This window comes from Echeneis naucrates, chromosome 8 (assembly GCF_900963305.1).
Source record: "Echeneis naucrates chromosome 8, fEcheNa1.1, whole genome shotgun sequence".
NCBI classification, from domain to species: domain Eukaryota; kingdom Metazoa; phylum Chordata; class Actinopteri; order Carangiformes; family Echeneidae; genus Echeneis; species Echeneis naucrates.
This window is the reverse complement of record NC_042518.1, coordinates 10,701,424-10,715,496: the sequence shown is the minus strand read 5'-3', so window position 1 is coordinate 10,715,496 and position 14,073 is coordinate 10,701,424. Positions and strand designations below refer to the sequence as shown.

General features: G+C 42.6%; 1 protein-coding gene across 2 annotated transcripts; it reads right to left on the bottom strand.

The window, feature by feature from the left end:
- Positions 1-9,858: 9,858 nt before the first annotated feature.
- tob1a (transducer of ERBB2, 1a) lies at positions 9,859-13,227 on the bottom strand. Of its 2 annotated transcripts, none has more exons than XM_029509343.1 (2): positions 12,929-13,227; positions 9,859-11,521 (listed from the first exon to the last, which is right to left on the bottom strand). In XM_029509343.1, the coding sequence occupies exon 2, from the start codon at positions 11,305-11,307 to the stop codon at positions 10,282-10,284; it is 1,026 nt and encodes a 341-aa protein (XP_029365203.1). In that variant the 5' UTR covers positions 11,308-11,521; positions 12,929-13,227; the 3' UTR covers positions 9,859-10,281. The 2 variants fall into 2 exon arrangements, with proteins under 2 accessions (XP_029365203.1, XP_029365202.1); XM_029509342.1 differs by having other exon boundaries at positions 12,933-13,227.
- Positions 13,228-14,073: the final 846 nt, after the last annotated feature.

The window sequence follows — 14,073 nt, the reverse complement described above, 5'->3', positions numbered from 1 at the left end:
ATTAAATACCCTTTGAACCCGTTTGTATGAAATATACTGCTACAGATCTCTGCGGTGAGCCTTTGAGCCTCTAAGTTGTCAATGGCTGTGATAATCTGTACATGTGGCAATCTAAAGTTTGTTCATCTAACTAACCATAAGCACTGTTGTCAGCCACAGGCGGTTAGGAGTGAACAAATACCATAAACATTTTGGTTGATTTTGGTCACAATAGACCTTTGAGTGTCCTCGGTCTGAAGTCTTTCATGGGATACTGTCAGAGTGGCATTCCATTTGCTGATACTCAGCAGAGACTGGGGGATGCGACAGCACAATGAGCGGTAACATTACAACTTCTACAGCGACCAGACTGGCCCAGTCGCGGCCCAGACCCCCCAGTAGATGTGCTGTGGAATGACCAAAGGTGAGCTGCTCATGCCAGATAAAAGTCATTCAGTTTTTGCCAGCCAATGTTGTTTTGAAAGTTTTAAATCTTCCTCCTTTCCTCTCGCTCTCTATCTCTACCGCTCCATCGCTCCCTATCTGATCTGTGAAGCTGCTCTGCTGTTGTCTTGTGCTGGTGGGAGTTTGTTTGTTTGTTTTTTTGACAAATTTTGTATTTCACTCAGTCAGCACAGTATGCTGGGCTCAGTCCACGCGCAGACGAAGGAGAGAGAATAGTAGGCAAGAGAGAGGAGACATTAACTGGCAGAAACCCCCCTCCCCCTAATGCTGCTTCATCTCTGACGTTCTTATGCAACATCACCAGGTGAGGGCCCATCAGCACCTCCCACACACAAACATATATATATGTACACACACACACACACACACACAACCAACCTACACAAGGACACAAGGAGTAGCCTTGAGCCGCTTTGGATGTGTGGGAGAGGAGTGTCATTTTGCCCACCTGTGCTGTGTGTACAAAACAAACACTACAAAATAAGGACAGCGCAGTCTACATCAGGGGATGATAATCTATTCAATAAGCCCTCCAACCCAGACAGCACACCAGTGCACCAGTGGAAATACCTCACCTAACTTTTATCGTCATGGCAATGGTTATGAAAATATGGTTACGGCTGTTAATGGTCAACATTTGTTGGGGTTTAGACACAAAAACTACTTTGGTAGGTTCGGGAAAATATTGGTGAAAAGATTAAGGTAAGTGCTTCTTGTAAGGTTAAAGATCAACAGGGTTATTACAGCTAACGTGGTGGACTGGTCAACGAGAAAACAGATGGCTTCTTGGTTTTGTTCATCACTCTTATTAAGGCGGATTTGGCCATTCTTTTTGTACAAAAACCAGAGTGGTGTATAGTCAGGGGTGCACATAACCTTTTCAGTGAATTACTCAGGTGCGCACCAGGAGACGGTGTGTGGTTCTCATCCCATTCGTAGCATGGTCTCAGTGAGTCCCGTCCTCCTCACTGTCCTCCGATTCAGCCTCGTGCATGGTACTTGATGAAGATGCTGCAGATGCATCTGCCTGTCCCGAGCCTTCGATTAGCTGCATCCATCCACAGCTCAACAGCTGGCTTTGGGATATTTCTTCTAGGCTAGCTTGTTTACTTGCAATAGCTTGCGCCACAGCCATGTTCTCCTTGTTCTTTTCATGTCTGTCAAATAAACAGTAGATCTTTGAGTATATATATAAAACATGCTTGTTGTAGACACTGCACCACATTACAGTGCACTTACTATTACCTTCAAGCCATGGCACATCACCAGCCACTTTTCCCAAAAAAAAAAAAAACATTTTCTTCGGCTCCGGGCCCAGCTCAGCTTGTCGGTGGCGAAATACCAAAGCAGCTGCTTAATGTCTGGTGTTTCTTTGACATATTACACAGTAGTAGGTTACGCCATAGTGTGTGTCTGTGAATTGAGATGTGTGGTGTTGCCAACATAACAGTCAGGTACCCAAAGGCGCATAGTGATACAATTGATGTTATTCATTCCTGATATCTGTCGCACATGTGTAAATGAGTACCAGTTATGTGCACCCCTGTGTGCAGTTGGATACTTCTAGGCTATACCAACAGGTCACGGGCTGAAGCTTCATATTTACCATGTGGACACGACTTATCCGGTCAGCAAGAAAGAGAGATGTCCAAGTACTCTTAACTGATGGAGAAATGAGAGGAATGGGAAGAACAGTAAAGGGAAAATGAAAAAAAAAAAACAAAAAACAGCTCATGACGTATCAGGCCAATCTGCCGTATTTTCATTTGATAACTCATAAAACAGCCTGCCGGAGAAAAACCTGAAAGTAGAAAGTAGACTGAAAACACCACAAATGTATCTTCTCGGATGAATAAAACAGCAGAAAAATTGTGGATGCAGGACCTTTAAAGCCCATTTGTTTAAAATTCATTGCGCATTCAATTTAATTTTAAATTTTACAAATCATTTGGTGATAAAAGTATGAACGCGGCTAATAATGATGTAATAATGCAAAGCGTGGTGAAATTTCCAAAGTTTGCTATGCTACGCCCTGTCACACAGGGGCAATCTATAATAGTGACACACAGGACAACAAACAAAGCACACATTCACATGTAAGTACACAGAATTGGGAAATGACCATGGCTGTATTATGCATCAGAATCAACAACTGCTCTGTAATGTAATGCGTTGCTGAGACTTTTTGTCACAGAGCTGCCATTGCTTTGAGAGCATTATGTTAATCGGATCATGGTGATTGGTGAAAGCGGTGATGTGTTTGTCCGTGTGGGAGAGAGAGCCTGCAGCATAATGCCTTGGATTGAATACAGCCCAATCTGTATGGATATATGTGACAGCTATGGCAACACATAATGCCCGTTTCCCCAAACGGATTCACATACTCATTAGTGTGATAATGTGAACTATGTGTGTGTTTAGCAAACAAATGTTTGAAAAATGTTAATGGTCTTTTCACTTGGTGATGAGGTGAGAGGCAATTGGTTCCTCTGGAGCTACAGTTCTCATGTGTGTCAGTCTTTATTGCCGAGAGCATATGAATTTGCATCAGCGCTCACCCACACAAAATGATTAATTCAGCCATTGTTTTGGACATGTCCTCTCCCCAAACTGGATTCAACAGCAAGTTCACAGGCTCCAATAACTCCCTCTCTCTATTTATTTGTGTCACATAGTATTTTAGTATGTGACACATGATGAGGCTGGTGCAAATAGCCTTGGATGATACCTGACAGTTTAGGTTAGTTTCATAAGGTAGAGTCTCTCACACAACAACACAATGCAACTGATTTGTTGGGTCAGGGAAATGATTAAAATGACTTGAAGGAGGAGCAGAAAATTTTGAAATGTTATAATAATATGTTTGAGACAATTAGTGACACTGCCTCCTTTTTCATCACTTTATGCTATTGAAAACTAGATTAAAGGTTACAAATTCAAAGAATTTCAAACATAAGGAGTCTTCATACAGAACCAGCTTTTTCTCTTGAAGGTCTTGAAGGTGAGTTATTTTCTCTGAAGCGATGCATGAAAAATGCAGACATGCGCGTATTTTTCCTTCAGAGGGGTTGAATGAAGGGTTAAAGGGAGGAATCTGTACCATAAACACCAAGTCTGGCTTCATTAGAGGCTCTCTGTGCAGCACTGTTGGTTGACAGGTGTGTGCTAAATTCCCCAAATCATTGCACAAATTGGACTGCAGTGAGGACATTGGGGGAGGCCGAGTGTATACTGTCAACTCTCCGACTCTGAGGTGGAGAGCAGATACATATTTTTCACCTGACCTCACTGACAGCGTCTGAGCCTCTGACACAAGGGGAAAAACTGACGATGTATCAGTTTTCAAAGGAACAGGAAGGAAGGCAGATTCTTTTTTCCAGTAAAGGAAGCCAAAACATCTGAATGACAGTAGTGGACGGTGAAACCAGACGCAGGCAGTGAAACGCAAAACTATGAGTTCAGGGGGTGAAAAAAGGGTCAGATATGTGCAACTGAAACGTATATACTACTAAAGGCTTTTACCTCGGTCCAATGTTTCATCTCAACTGTTTAAGGAGTTGTGACATCCCTCGTGATCTCTGTGCATATCACTTTGAAGATAATGTGCTAGCAGTACAAACACCAGTGCAGTGGGAAGTATCTCTCTCAGGGAAAATGAAAATGCAAATTTTTTCAAACAAAGAGGTTAAACTGTTAATGGAACTGTGTTTTACATTTACAGATGCAAATAACTTCTCTAAGTGTAGTGTAAATGCATACAAACGAGCGCTGTAAAACAATCCATGGCACTCATAGCACTTCTCTTTATCTGAACGTGAGGCCATGCAGCCTTCAGAAGAAAGAACTAACATGTTACTCTATTTAAAAAGAAAGTTGTTTTTCAAAATTCACACACTTTTTCGATGATGAATGGTTTTGCTGATACTAGTTTGATTTCAGAGGTTAAATAATTGAAATGGGTCACAGTGAAAATATCTCACATGCTTGGTTTATTTTAGTTACATGCTAGAGAAAGTGAAATGGGGAAATGTGTGTCCAGGCCTGCACGTGAGTGTCCCAGGCTGCCTTATTAGTGGGATGGCTTAAATTCCAGAGTCCTTAGTCAGCTGGTGCTGCTCCAGCTGTGAAGACATTTCCAGGTAATGTCCGAACAGGTTCGCTCACACAACTCTGAACTGCTGTCAAATAAAAACACTTTTCTCAGAAGCTGTTACATTCTTGACTTATTGCTTGCAATCACATGTGCCATTTGTCACGTTAATAACCATAGCTTTTGTCTCTTTCTTGCCACCACCTTCTCTCTTTTTTTCTTCACCGCATTCTCACATTTCTCATTTGCACAAAAATAACATTTAAGTGTTCATTCATGATCACGGCCCCACACCCATATCAGCAAGTGATGGGAAGGAGACTTTATCATGGTATGTTTTTGCTTCTTACAGAAAAACAAACAAGCCAAAAAAAAAAAAAAAAAAAAAAAAACTGCCCTGCGCACACTTACGCTCCCAGAAAGCATGGGACTGACCAGCAGGTTTTTCTTTTCCTTAATATGAACATAATATAATGAAAGTCTTCAAAGTTCTTTGAAATTACAACATATAAGTCCAGCCTGAGTCTTAGTAGGCAGAAAAAGTTCTAAGAAAGCAATAGCTTTTTCTTCAGCAGCAGTGAAGACTTTGTGTGAACTTAGGAGGGGAAAAATGTGGTATCTCTAGATAGTTTAGATAGTTTTTGTTTTTTTATTATTCTTCCCAATTCAGCATGACCTTGCACTACTGTACTCTTCCCTGTTTGTAGCATTTGTGCGTGCATTTTATTTTTCCTCTCCGGTCTTTCCCAGCATGGCCTGATATCTCTCCACATTCCCCTGGTTATAAAATTCAGCCTCTTCTGGACTGAAGGCTTCTCAGAGATGCAGTAAGTTTCCTTTATTACTGTACTGTCCTCCGAGTATTTCTTTCATACTTGGACCCAGAAAGTAATGAATAGCAGATGCCCACCCTCCAATACCCTTCCTCTATTCCTGACTCCACACCATAACCACCAGCACCATAGATCTGCAGATTGCACAGCACTTATTAATCTCCACTTAACAAGATGAGTCTGATTCATGTCGCTTGGACGCTGTTGAAAGCAGCCTAATTCCTCACACCTACAGTGAAAAGCTGGTCCCTTACCTCCAGAAATAGAGGTACAAATCCCCTTAGCAAGAGTAGCATTGAGATGCCATATGTTTTCAAAGATAAGCTACGACTCATGTTTCTAAATGTATCACATTTAGAAATGTTACGTGTTGAACCCAAACTCTGAGATACGGTCAAAAATTTAATCCAGACAAAACAACGACATATCAAATGCTCCAAACTTTATCTCTACCTGAAAAGGCACGACATGTAGACCACCCACCCCAAAAAAAAAAAAAAAAAAATTAACAATAAACATTATAGCCATAGCTGATTTACACACCAGCTGGAATTAAACCTGTGTGGTAGGTTTTCTGTGCCCACCCTTCTGCTTTAAAGTATCACAGTGGCCCGGTGGCAGGTACAGGAGTGGTGTGATACACTCCACTGGAGACCAAAAGACATCACCCTGAGAGGTGCAGGGAGGGGAAGGACCGAGTATTTGTTTTTAGTTTCCTTGAGCAGATAAGAGCTGCTGCAGTTTAAAGGGCTGGGCGAGTGCGAGTGTCTATTGAGGATATCAGTATACAAAGCAAACCAGACTACTCCCAACTTCAGTATTTCTAAATACAACCTACGATGCGACGTGAGTGTGTACTCAGGAATCCAAGAAAGTGTTATGATGATGAGAATCACGATCGTGTGAAGGATCTGCCTGACACCACAGAAAGCCCATTTATAAGAGTCCCCCCCCCAAAAAAAAAAAAAAAAAAACACAACACATGGTTTCTTCAGGCAACACACACGTTAACTATGTAAGAGTTCAAGCTCTGTTTGAATTAGCACAGGCCGGCCTTCAGCTGTGGAGTGCAACAGTGCAGCACAAGAATCCATTTCAATGAATGTAAACTGCTTCTCGTCTGCTTACCAGCAACAGCTCGTGTGTTCCAAATGGGTGTGTGAGCAACTGTTTAAAGCAACTGTGTCAATACCCTCGGTAGTCACTTAAGCTTAAACTGTGAGACCAGTTGGCAACTGTTCTCCTTAATGCGTGCTAGAGGCAAGATGTTTAAGTCTAATCCCTCATATTTGTTGCACACCCTTGAAACATAACATTTGTTGTTTCTTTTGCTTTCTGGTTTGCTGCTCCAAAGAAGCATTAGATGCATGTAGAGAGAGAGAAAGAGAAAGAGAGAAACGAACAACCATCACACTCATGATCAGGCTTAGAAGCAGTTTAGAGTCTATGATTACCCCGAACATCTTTGAGCAGAGGGAGGAAGCCAGAGTACCTGGAGAAAGACCTTACAGATACAGGGAGAGTGTACAAACTCCAGGCCCAGGTCGGGTTTCAAACCTATAACCATGCTACCACACAGAGCTGTCTCGCTGTGTCGGCCCAAAGCACAATTCCTCTACAGCTTATCATTGCTCAATCAGCTCCAGCATGCTTCCAGAAATAAACAGAGTGATGGGTTGGACTATGGCAAGGGACTGAAAAGCCATTAAATGCTTTTCTTTTCTTTTTTTTTTTGCTGAGGAGAGTGACATTACCATACGGCCTTGTTGGCTGGCTGGGACCACAAGCTGAGCTGAGCACCACCTGTTTTTATGACAGGCACGTGTGGGCGGACAGGGATGGAGGGTGTGTGCTTGGCAACATATTACTATCAATAATGGCGCTGGGGATGTTTGACTCTCACTCACGTAATTCTATGTTTATCCCATTCGCTCTTCTTTTCAGCAAGCCTCATTTTCTTTGTGTTTCCCTTCACTGTCCCGATTCCACACTCAGTCCTTTCTTATTGCATTTTTTTACCTCACTTGTATTTTAGTATTACAGAATTCACATCCTCCACCTCACAGTCTCACGTCTCCTTCATGTCTTCGGTGTCCTTCAGTCATCCCAGAGAAGGCAGGCAGTGGTGGACAGTGAGGAAACATGATACTGTAAGAACAAATAACGTTCTGATTTTATAGTAAAAAAAAAAGATTATGAGTATAGCGTATGACATGTATGCATTTCACCTGATTTAAACACTGCTTGAAGAATGTCTCAGTTGAATTTAAAAACTAGACAGAATTGATTAATGTACTCCAAATAAAAGATTGGATGTCCTTCACTAACCTTGATTATCACTGTGCTGAATTATTATCAACAGAAAACTATAAATAAAAAGATTGTGTTGCACAGAAGACATCATTTTCCATTAAAGGTATTCCCCAATTGGTCTGTTCCACACAAACATCCTCCCTGGTGACCATACATGCACACAAACACTGTGTCACCAACCAAGATAAACAAACACAACCCCACCAGACTTGGTAACACTCACACTATCAGCAGCTGAGATAAGCCCACACTCACTCACACGCACGCACGCACGCACGCACGCACGCACACATACATATCCTCTGAACTTTACACAGCCCATCTCGCCCAAGTGTATCAGGGGACACGCAGAAGAGACAAGCGATGATGAGCCAACCCCAGACAGTGATACGCCAGCAGGGTCAGGGTGATTTTACTCAGTCAGTCATGATCCAACCCAAGAACCTCTCATCAGGAGCCACAACAGCAACAGCACGGAGGTCTCAACTTCCATAATCCTCATCGAAAAAATGTTTTCTCTCTGATGCTGAAGTAAATCTCAGTGAATGTTCCGCCATTTCATTATTTTCCAACCGGAGCATATTACACCCCTCTCCTAGGTTGTACTTGTTTACAGGTCATTCTAGCCAGTATGAAAACACCAGCCAGTTTAGTCTTTAACAGGCCATATCGCTGAGGACACTGGGTGAAATGTAAATAGCCAGCTTGACGTTAGGCTACACACTCCTGAACACGTTTTAGTGCCAGTTTCCGGCACTGCACCATGTGGTTGTTTTATTGTGACAGTTAATAAAGACAGCTGACTCCCTGGAATGAGGGCGGGGTCTGCAGGGAGGTCAGGGCCAAGGAGGGGAAACGGCACCTTGGAGCTGGTCAGGATTCACTACCTTGCAAATCAGCACTTTGATTGATCTGACAAAGTGTCTGTTTAACCTGTTACCAACACACAAAGGGAAAAGTTGACGATGCCAAGGAAGTTCCCCAAAACCAATGAAATGCTTACATGTTCCAATAAACTCAACAGCTCTTGATAGGTACATTATCAGACCTGTGCTTTCTATAGATGCTCCTGCATGCACAGCGATGCATCATGCGGTCTGTGTCAGTGCATTTCATTTGATTGTTTGGCCTGTTGGCTAACACCCATACATATGAGGCCAGGCCTTACTTCAGGAGGTTATCAGGCTTGACACTATGGCACAGCCAGTATCTTTATGTGTAATTACACTTGGCCCAAGGGCAACTGTTAATCAACACACCCTGCATGGTGCAAACAAATGTTGTTGAGAGCTTGTGGTGACGCTTGCGTATTCAAGCATCTGGCCTACTGGCAGACGATGTGAAATGTTTTGTAGTGTGTGATATATTATCTACTGTAACATTAGTTCCTGATTAATTTCACTAATGTAACAAGTCAAACCGACAACCATTTGCAATTGCCTGTTAAAGACATGCCAATGTAGCAAACAGGTGAATTGCAATAGATATGGGTGCTTTCCGAAAATGATCTGATTGTTCTGAGTTCAGGACAGAATTCTGGATCTGCTCCAACATGCTAGAAACCCCTGGATAGTGTCCTGTAAGATCTGTATTAACCAGCTCAATCACAAAAACCAATGACAAACTGTACAAGGGTAATTATTTTCAAGCTTTTTAATACAAACTTAATAAACTATCAGTCCCTCTTAACATGTAAGACACTGACTCCGAATACTTTGTTATACCGTTTGTTTTATCAAGTATTGCACAATGTAGGTACAAAATTAATATACGATTACATTTTGTCCATAATATAGCAAAAATCTTTAAACTCTTAACAGAAAATACAACTCTTATGTTTTTCAAAAAAGCAAATATTCTTAAATCCCACCACTACGGAATATTCTGTACACAATCTTTAGAATAGTCAATGTTTTTTTTAAGATGGATTCATTTTATAATTTCAATAAAAAAAGAAAACATAAAGTTGCTGCAGCCATCACAGATCACTGGAGTAGTAAAAAGATATAAATGCAATACCATGTCGTAGAAACAATAGATACTCTGATATTTTACAAACTCTGTACTAAATTAAATTATACAATTAGAAAAAAGACCAGGAAATCCCACTTATTTATGCCAATTTCTTGAAAAATTGGCGGTGTCCAGTTATGTTTAAATACTGAAAGAGGCCATGACTTGTGGTGGGTTTTTTTTTTTTTTTTGTCTTTTTTATATCTTAAAACAGTCACATAAAAAAAATATTTTGTGCTTGGTTGGCAAAAGAAACAACAATGATGCATGTTGAAGTTTAGGTAACCAAGCTTGGACATCTTGTACTACAAGCTTCATCATTTAAGGAAAAAAAAAAAGAAAAAAAAAAAAAAAAAGGTATAACTCAAGGGGGCAAAGTAATTCACCCTCGGGCTCATGCTCTTAGACTCGTAACACTGATCTTACAGTTAACAAGTCACTTTTCCTTTTATCCATGACATTCTGCTCTTGTTTACACTTTTTTCAAAATTATTTTTCTAAATGTGCATTTGTGTTTGTTTCCCCCCATCACATTATCTCTGGTCGTTTCTGTGTGAAGTAGTAGCTTAGGTAGTACCTTTACATGTACTAGTTGGCCATGACTGGCTGGAATTGCTGGTTAGAATACTGCATGTTGTTCAAGCTGAAATTCAAGCCATCCATGAGGGACTTGTCGTTAAGGCCACCATAGGCCGCAAACATGTCGAAGGCATTGCTGTACTGCAGCGGGCTGAGGCTGAGCGAGCTGTCCCCGGGAAAGAGAGCACTCTGGCTGCCCTGGCCCTGCAAGCTGGGGAACACAAACTCTTTTGCATTGGGGGACAGGGCTGAGGGCTTCTGGTGCTGCTGCTGCTGCTGAGCGCCAAGGCCCAACCCGTACAGAGAGTGCATGGAGGTGGAGATGGCTTTCTGTTTCAGGAGACTGTTCACATTCAGGCCCAGGTTGGTGGGAGAGGTGCGTGCCACCTTGTTCGCAGCACTACTGCCGCCATTGTTGTTGCGTCCGCTGCTCTTCATCTTAGTGGACCCAAACTTGGTGGCAGCAAAAGTGGCTGTTGTGAAGGTTAAAGGCTGTGTGGAGCGGGGCATAAAAGTGGGGCTGACGGCTGCTGAGTGGCCAAAAGGAGGAGAGGGTGAGCTGGAACCTGGAGAGGTGCCATTCACAGGTTCATTGATGGGCATGAAGACCTGTGCGTCAGGATTGAAACTGTTCTTGATCTCCTTGTCCAGATCAAGCCCCCCACTGTTCGCTCCACTTTCATTGCTGTCATCAACATACAATACTTTGACAGGCCCTTTCTCCCCGATCTGATAGGACACCTCAAAGGGGTCAATCCACACGCTGAGGTCCTGGGGCAGGTTGTTGCGGACATCCTCAATGTCCAGCCCACTCTCTTTGGCTGCCTTCTCCACCACAGGGTCCACCTTCTCCCCCACGTGGATGCATCTGAATCCTGAGCCCTTGTATGGCTTGTCAGGGTACCAGTGTCCCTCGTATTTCTGCTTCAGCTGGCGCTCCAGCTCCTCGCCAAAAATGTTGACCCGCCGCCTTGGCAGCTTGTTATATAGGTATGAGATGATGAAGTTGAGAGCTACTTGGATTTCAAGCTGCATAGCTAACTGCTGACGATTACCAGGTGCGTGAAAAATAGGTGTGTCTGACCTTGAATGTGTCCACTGGGTCTGCTTTGTTTATCCGTGGTTGGCAACACAGATCGCTCTCCAGGCAGGATGGCAAAAGCAACCAGGACTTGGATAAAACAGGTTCAAAGCAAAAGTGCTGGTTTTGTAGAAGTGGTGTCCTTCCACAGGGTGTGATTATTTTTTCCTGCAACAATTGATAGAAGAAAAAAAAATTAATCATCTCTTCCAACATGTTTGCATGAATTAATAAATAAATGTTATTATTTAAATTCTATTTAATTCCATTGTCATTTTATATTGACTACTTTGCAGGTTTACTTCAGGGTTGAACAAACGTGCATTCATAGTTCTGTGCCTGCCCTGAGGTACCAGTGCATGTTGGCCACTGAGAGCTCAGATATGATAAAAGTTGATCATCTCATCAGCACCCAGATAGGAAGAAAACGAACACCTATTTACTGCAATATCATTTGGTGCCTTTCTGGCACCAAGATGGCCACAAATTGTTGATGTGTTGTAAGTAGACATCGGGCACACTGACCGCGCACTGGAACTCGGCAATCCTATTACATAATCGGCCACTGGATAGCATCCATACAGCAGGAGGCAGGAAAACTAAGGCGAGGTTGTGTTTAATTTAGGAACACGGGTGCTTCAGTAATGGCTAATGGTAAAGCCGACGATCGCGAGCTGGTTATGCGCTTTAGAGCGGCTCTCCCTAGAGTAAAAATAATGTACTTTTTTTCACCCACTGTGGCTACACCCATACGTTTGGCATTTTCAGCAGAGGAGAAATACTCAAAAAAACAACAACAAAAAACTAAAAAACAAACAAACCCCAAAACAAAACACGACGTTGGGTGAGATTCAAATGTCATAATCTATAAAAGCTGATGTAAAGAGATGTGCTACAACAATCTCCGCCATTTAGAGGAGATGGGCTCGAAGACACACAGAGTGAACTTGTCTAAGCTCTGGAAATACCTAAAAGTTGTTCTCTCCTCCAAAACAACCCCCATCTCATCGGAAAAAGGAAAGGAAAGCTGCTCAGGAAATATAACTGCAACGCTCCGTAAAGAAACTGCAATCGAAAAACAGCAGAGGATTGTGACACAGCTGCTGAAAAGGACCAGAGGTCTGAATTTATAACGATAATAAAAAAAATGGCGATAACGGCTGGAAATTATACAGCTCCAATATGAAGTAGACTAACCAGGCGAAGCTGTAAATTCACGACGCCAGAAAAACGTCGCTCGACCTTCGGTAGGAATGATAATGCCTTTTTTTTCTTTTTAAAACCGGGATGAGAAAATTATTGACATGCTGTATTGTTTTATCGCACACAGGCGCGTGCATACACATCAACTCTATCTCTTCCACACACACACACACACACACACACACACACACACACACACACACACACACACACACACACACACACACACACACACACACACCCCTCCCTAACTTGGAGGACTGACGCAGCAAATCAGCTTAGTGAGTATGAATAGAGCTACAGTACGACAGAAAGATAACAATAAAACATTACAACAAGACATTTAGCAGCAAAGAGCCGGCTGGAAAATACTTACTTTTTTCCGTAAAAAATAAAAATTCTCAGTAGTTCTGAAGTACCGTTAGTTAGTGCAAATAGAAAAAAAGTATAAATACTTTCTTCACATAGAATATATTAACAATACAAAAAAGTATTCCAGTACATGAAGATTTTCGGAGGATTGGCGTTTACGGTTTGCTTCGGTTTCTGTTGGTTAAGGTTATTTCGGGTGTTGTTGTTTTTTTTGTTTTTTTTTTTTTGTTGGTTTCTCCTTTTTCCTCTTTCAGCAGGCTTGCAGAGTAGCTCCCTCCTACTCGGGAGTTTTGCAACTTCGTCCCCCTGCTCGCACAGCGTTGCCTTTATTTATAGCTTTCCTCCGCCATGGGCACGAGGTGGGCGGTGATGCGGTTTCAGAGGTCAAAACAATACGAGCGGCCGCGATTGGTCCGCGGTGCGAGTCCCGCCCCCTACGTGAGGCCCGAACCGCGCTCCCATTGGCCGAGCGGCGGCGTCACTCACGGACATATGATTCTGTGAAACGCGAGCGGACGCCTGTGATGAGCGCTTGCGTCAGAGACAACCTAGGTCTGTACTGACAGCAAAAGGCAGAAGTAATTAATGCTGAGGCAGGAACGATATTACATAAAAAAAAAGTAACACGCTTTTGTTTGAGTTGGCTTTAAATGAATTGTTGAATCGACGTTAGACGGTCGAATTATATGTGTTGTTGCTTTATTCTACTATTGAAAGACATACAAGCTGATCCAACCATCATGACCAGACTATATGAGAGACACGGTGCTGTTAATTCGTGGACTCGAGATCTGTACACACGACTCGCTGGTCTCATGATGCCAGTGCCATGTCAATACCACAATGCCACATGGGTCTTTTTCGCGATTATGATCTCGCTTATATCAGTTTATTTATTCGAACCCATTCAGCTGCTCCGCAGTCAACGAAAAGCTGCAGGAGATTTTTGATGAATGTGTCACCCAACTGCCTGAGAGGAGATTCCCTACAGCGGAACAATACAGTTGGCAGCAGTGTGGGCGGTGCTGAACACTATCTACAAAACACAAGCGCCGATTGGTCCAAAACGGGGCAGGAGCCCCACGGTGAATGGTGTGTCCGTATCCAAGGTGCTGATGTAGGCCGCCTACGTCATTGCTCGGTTG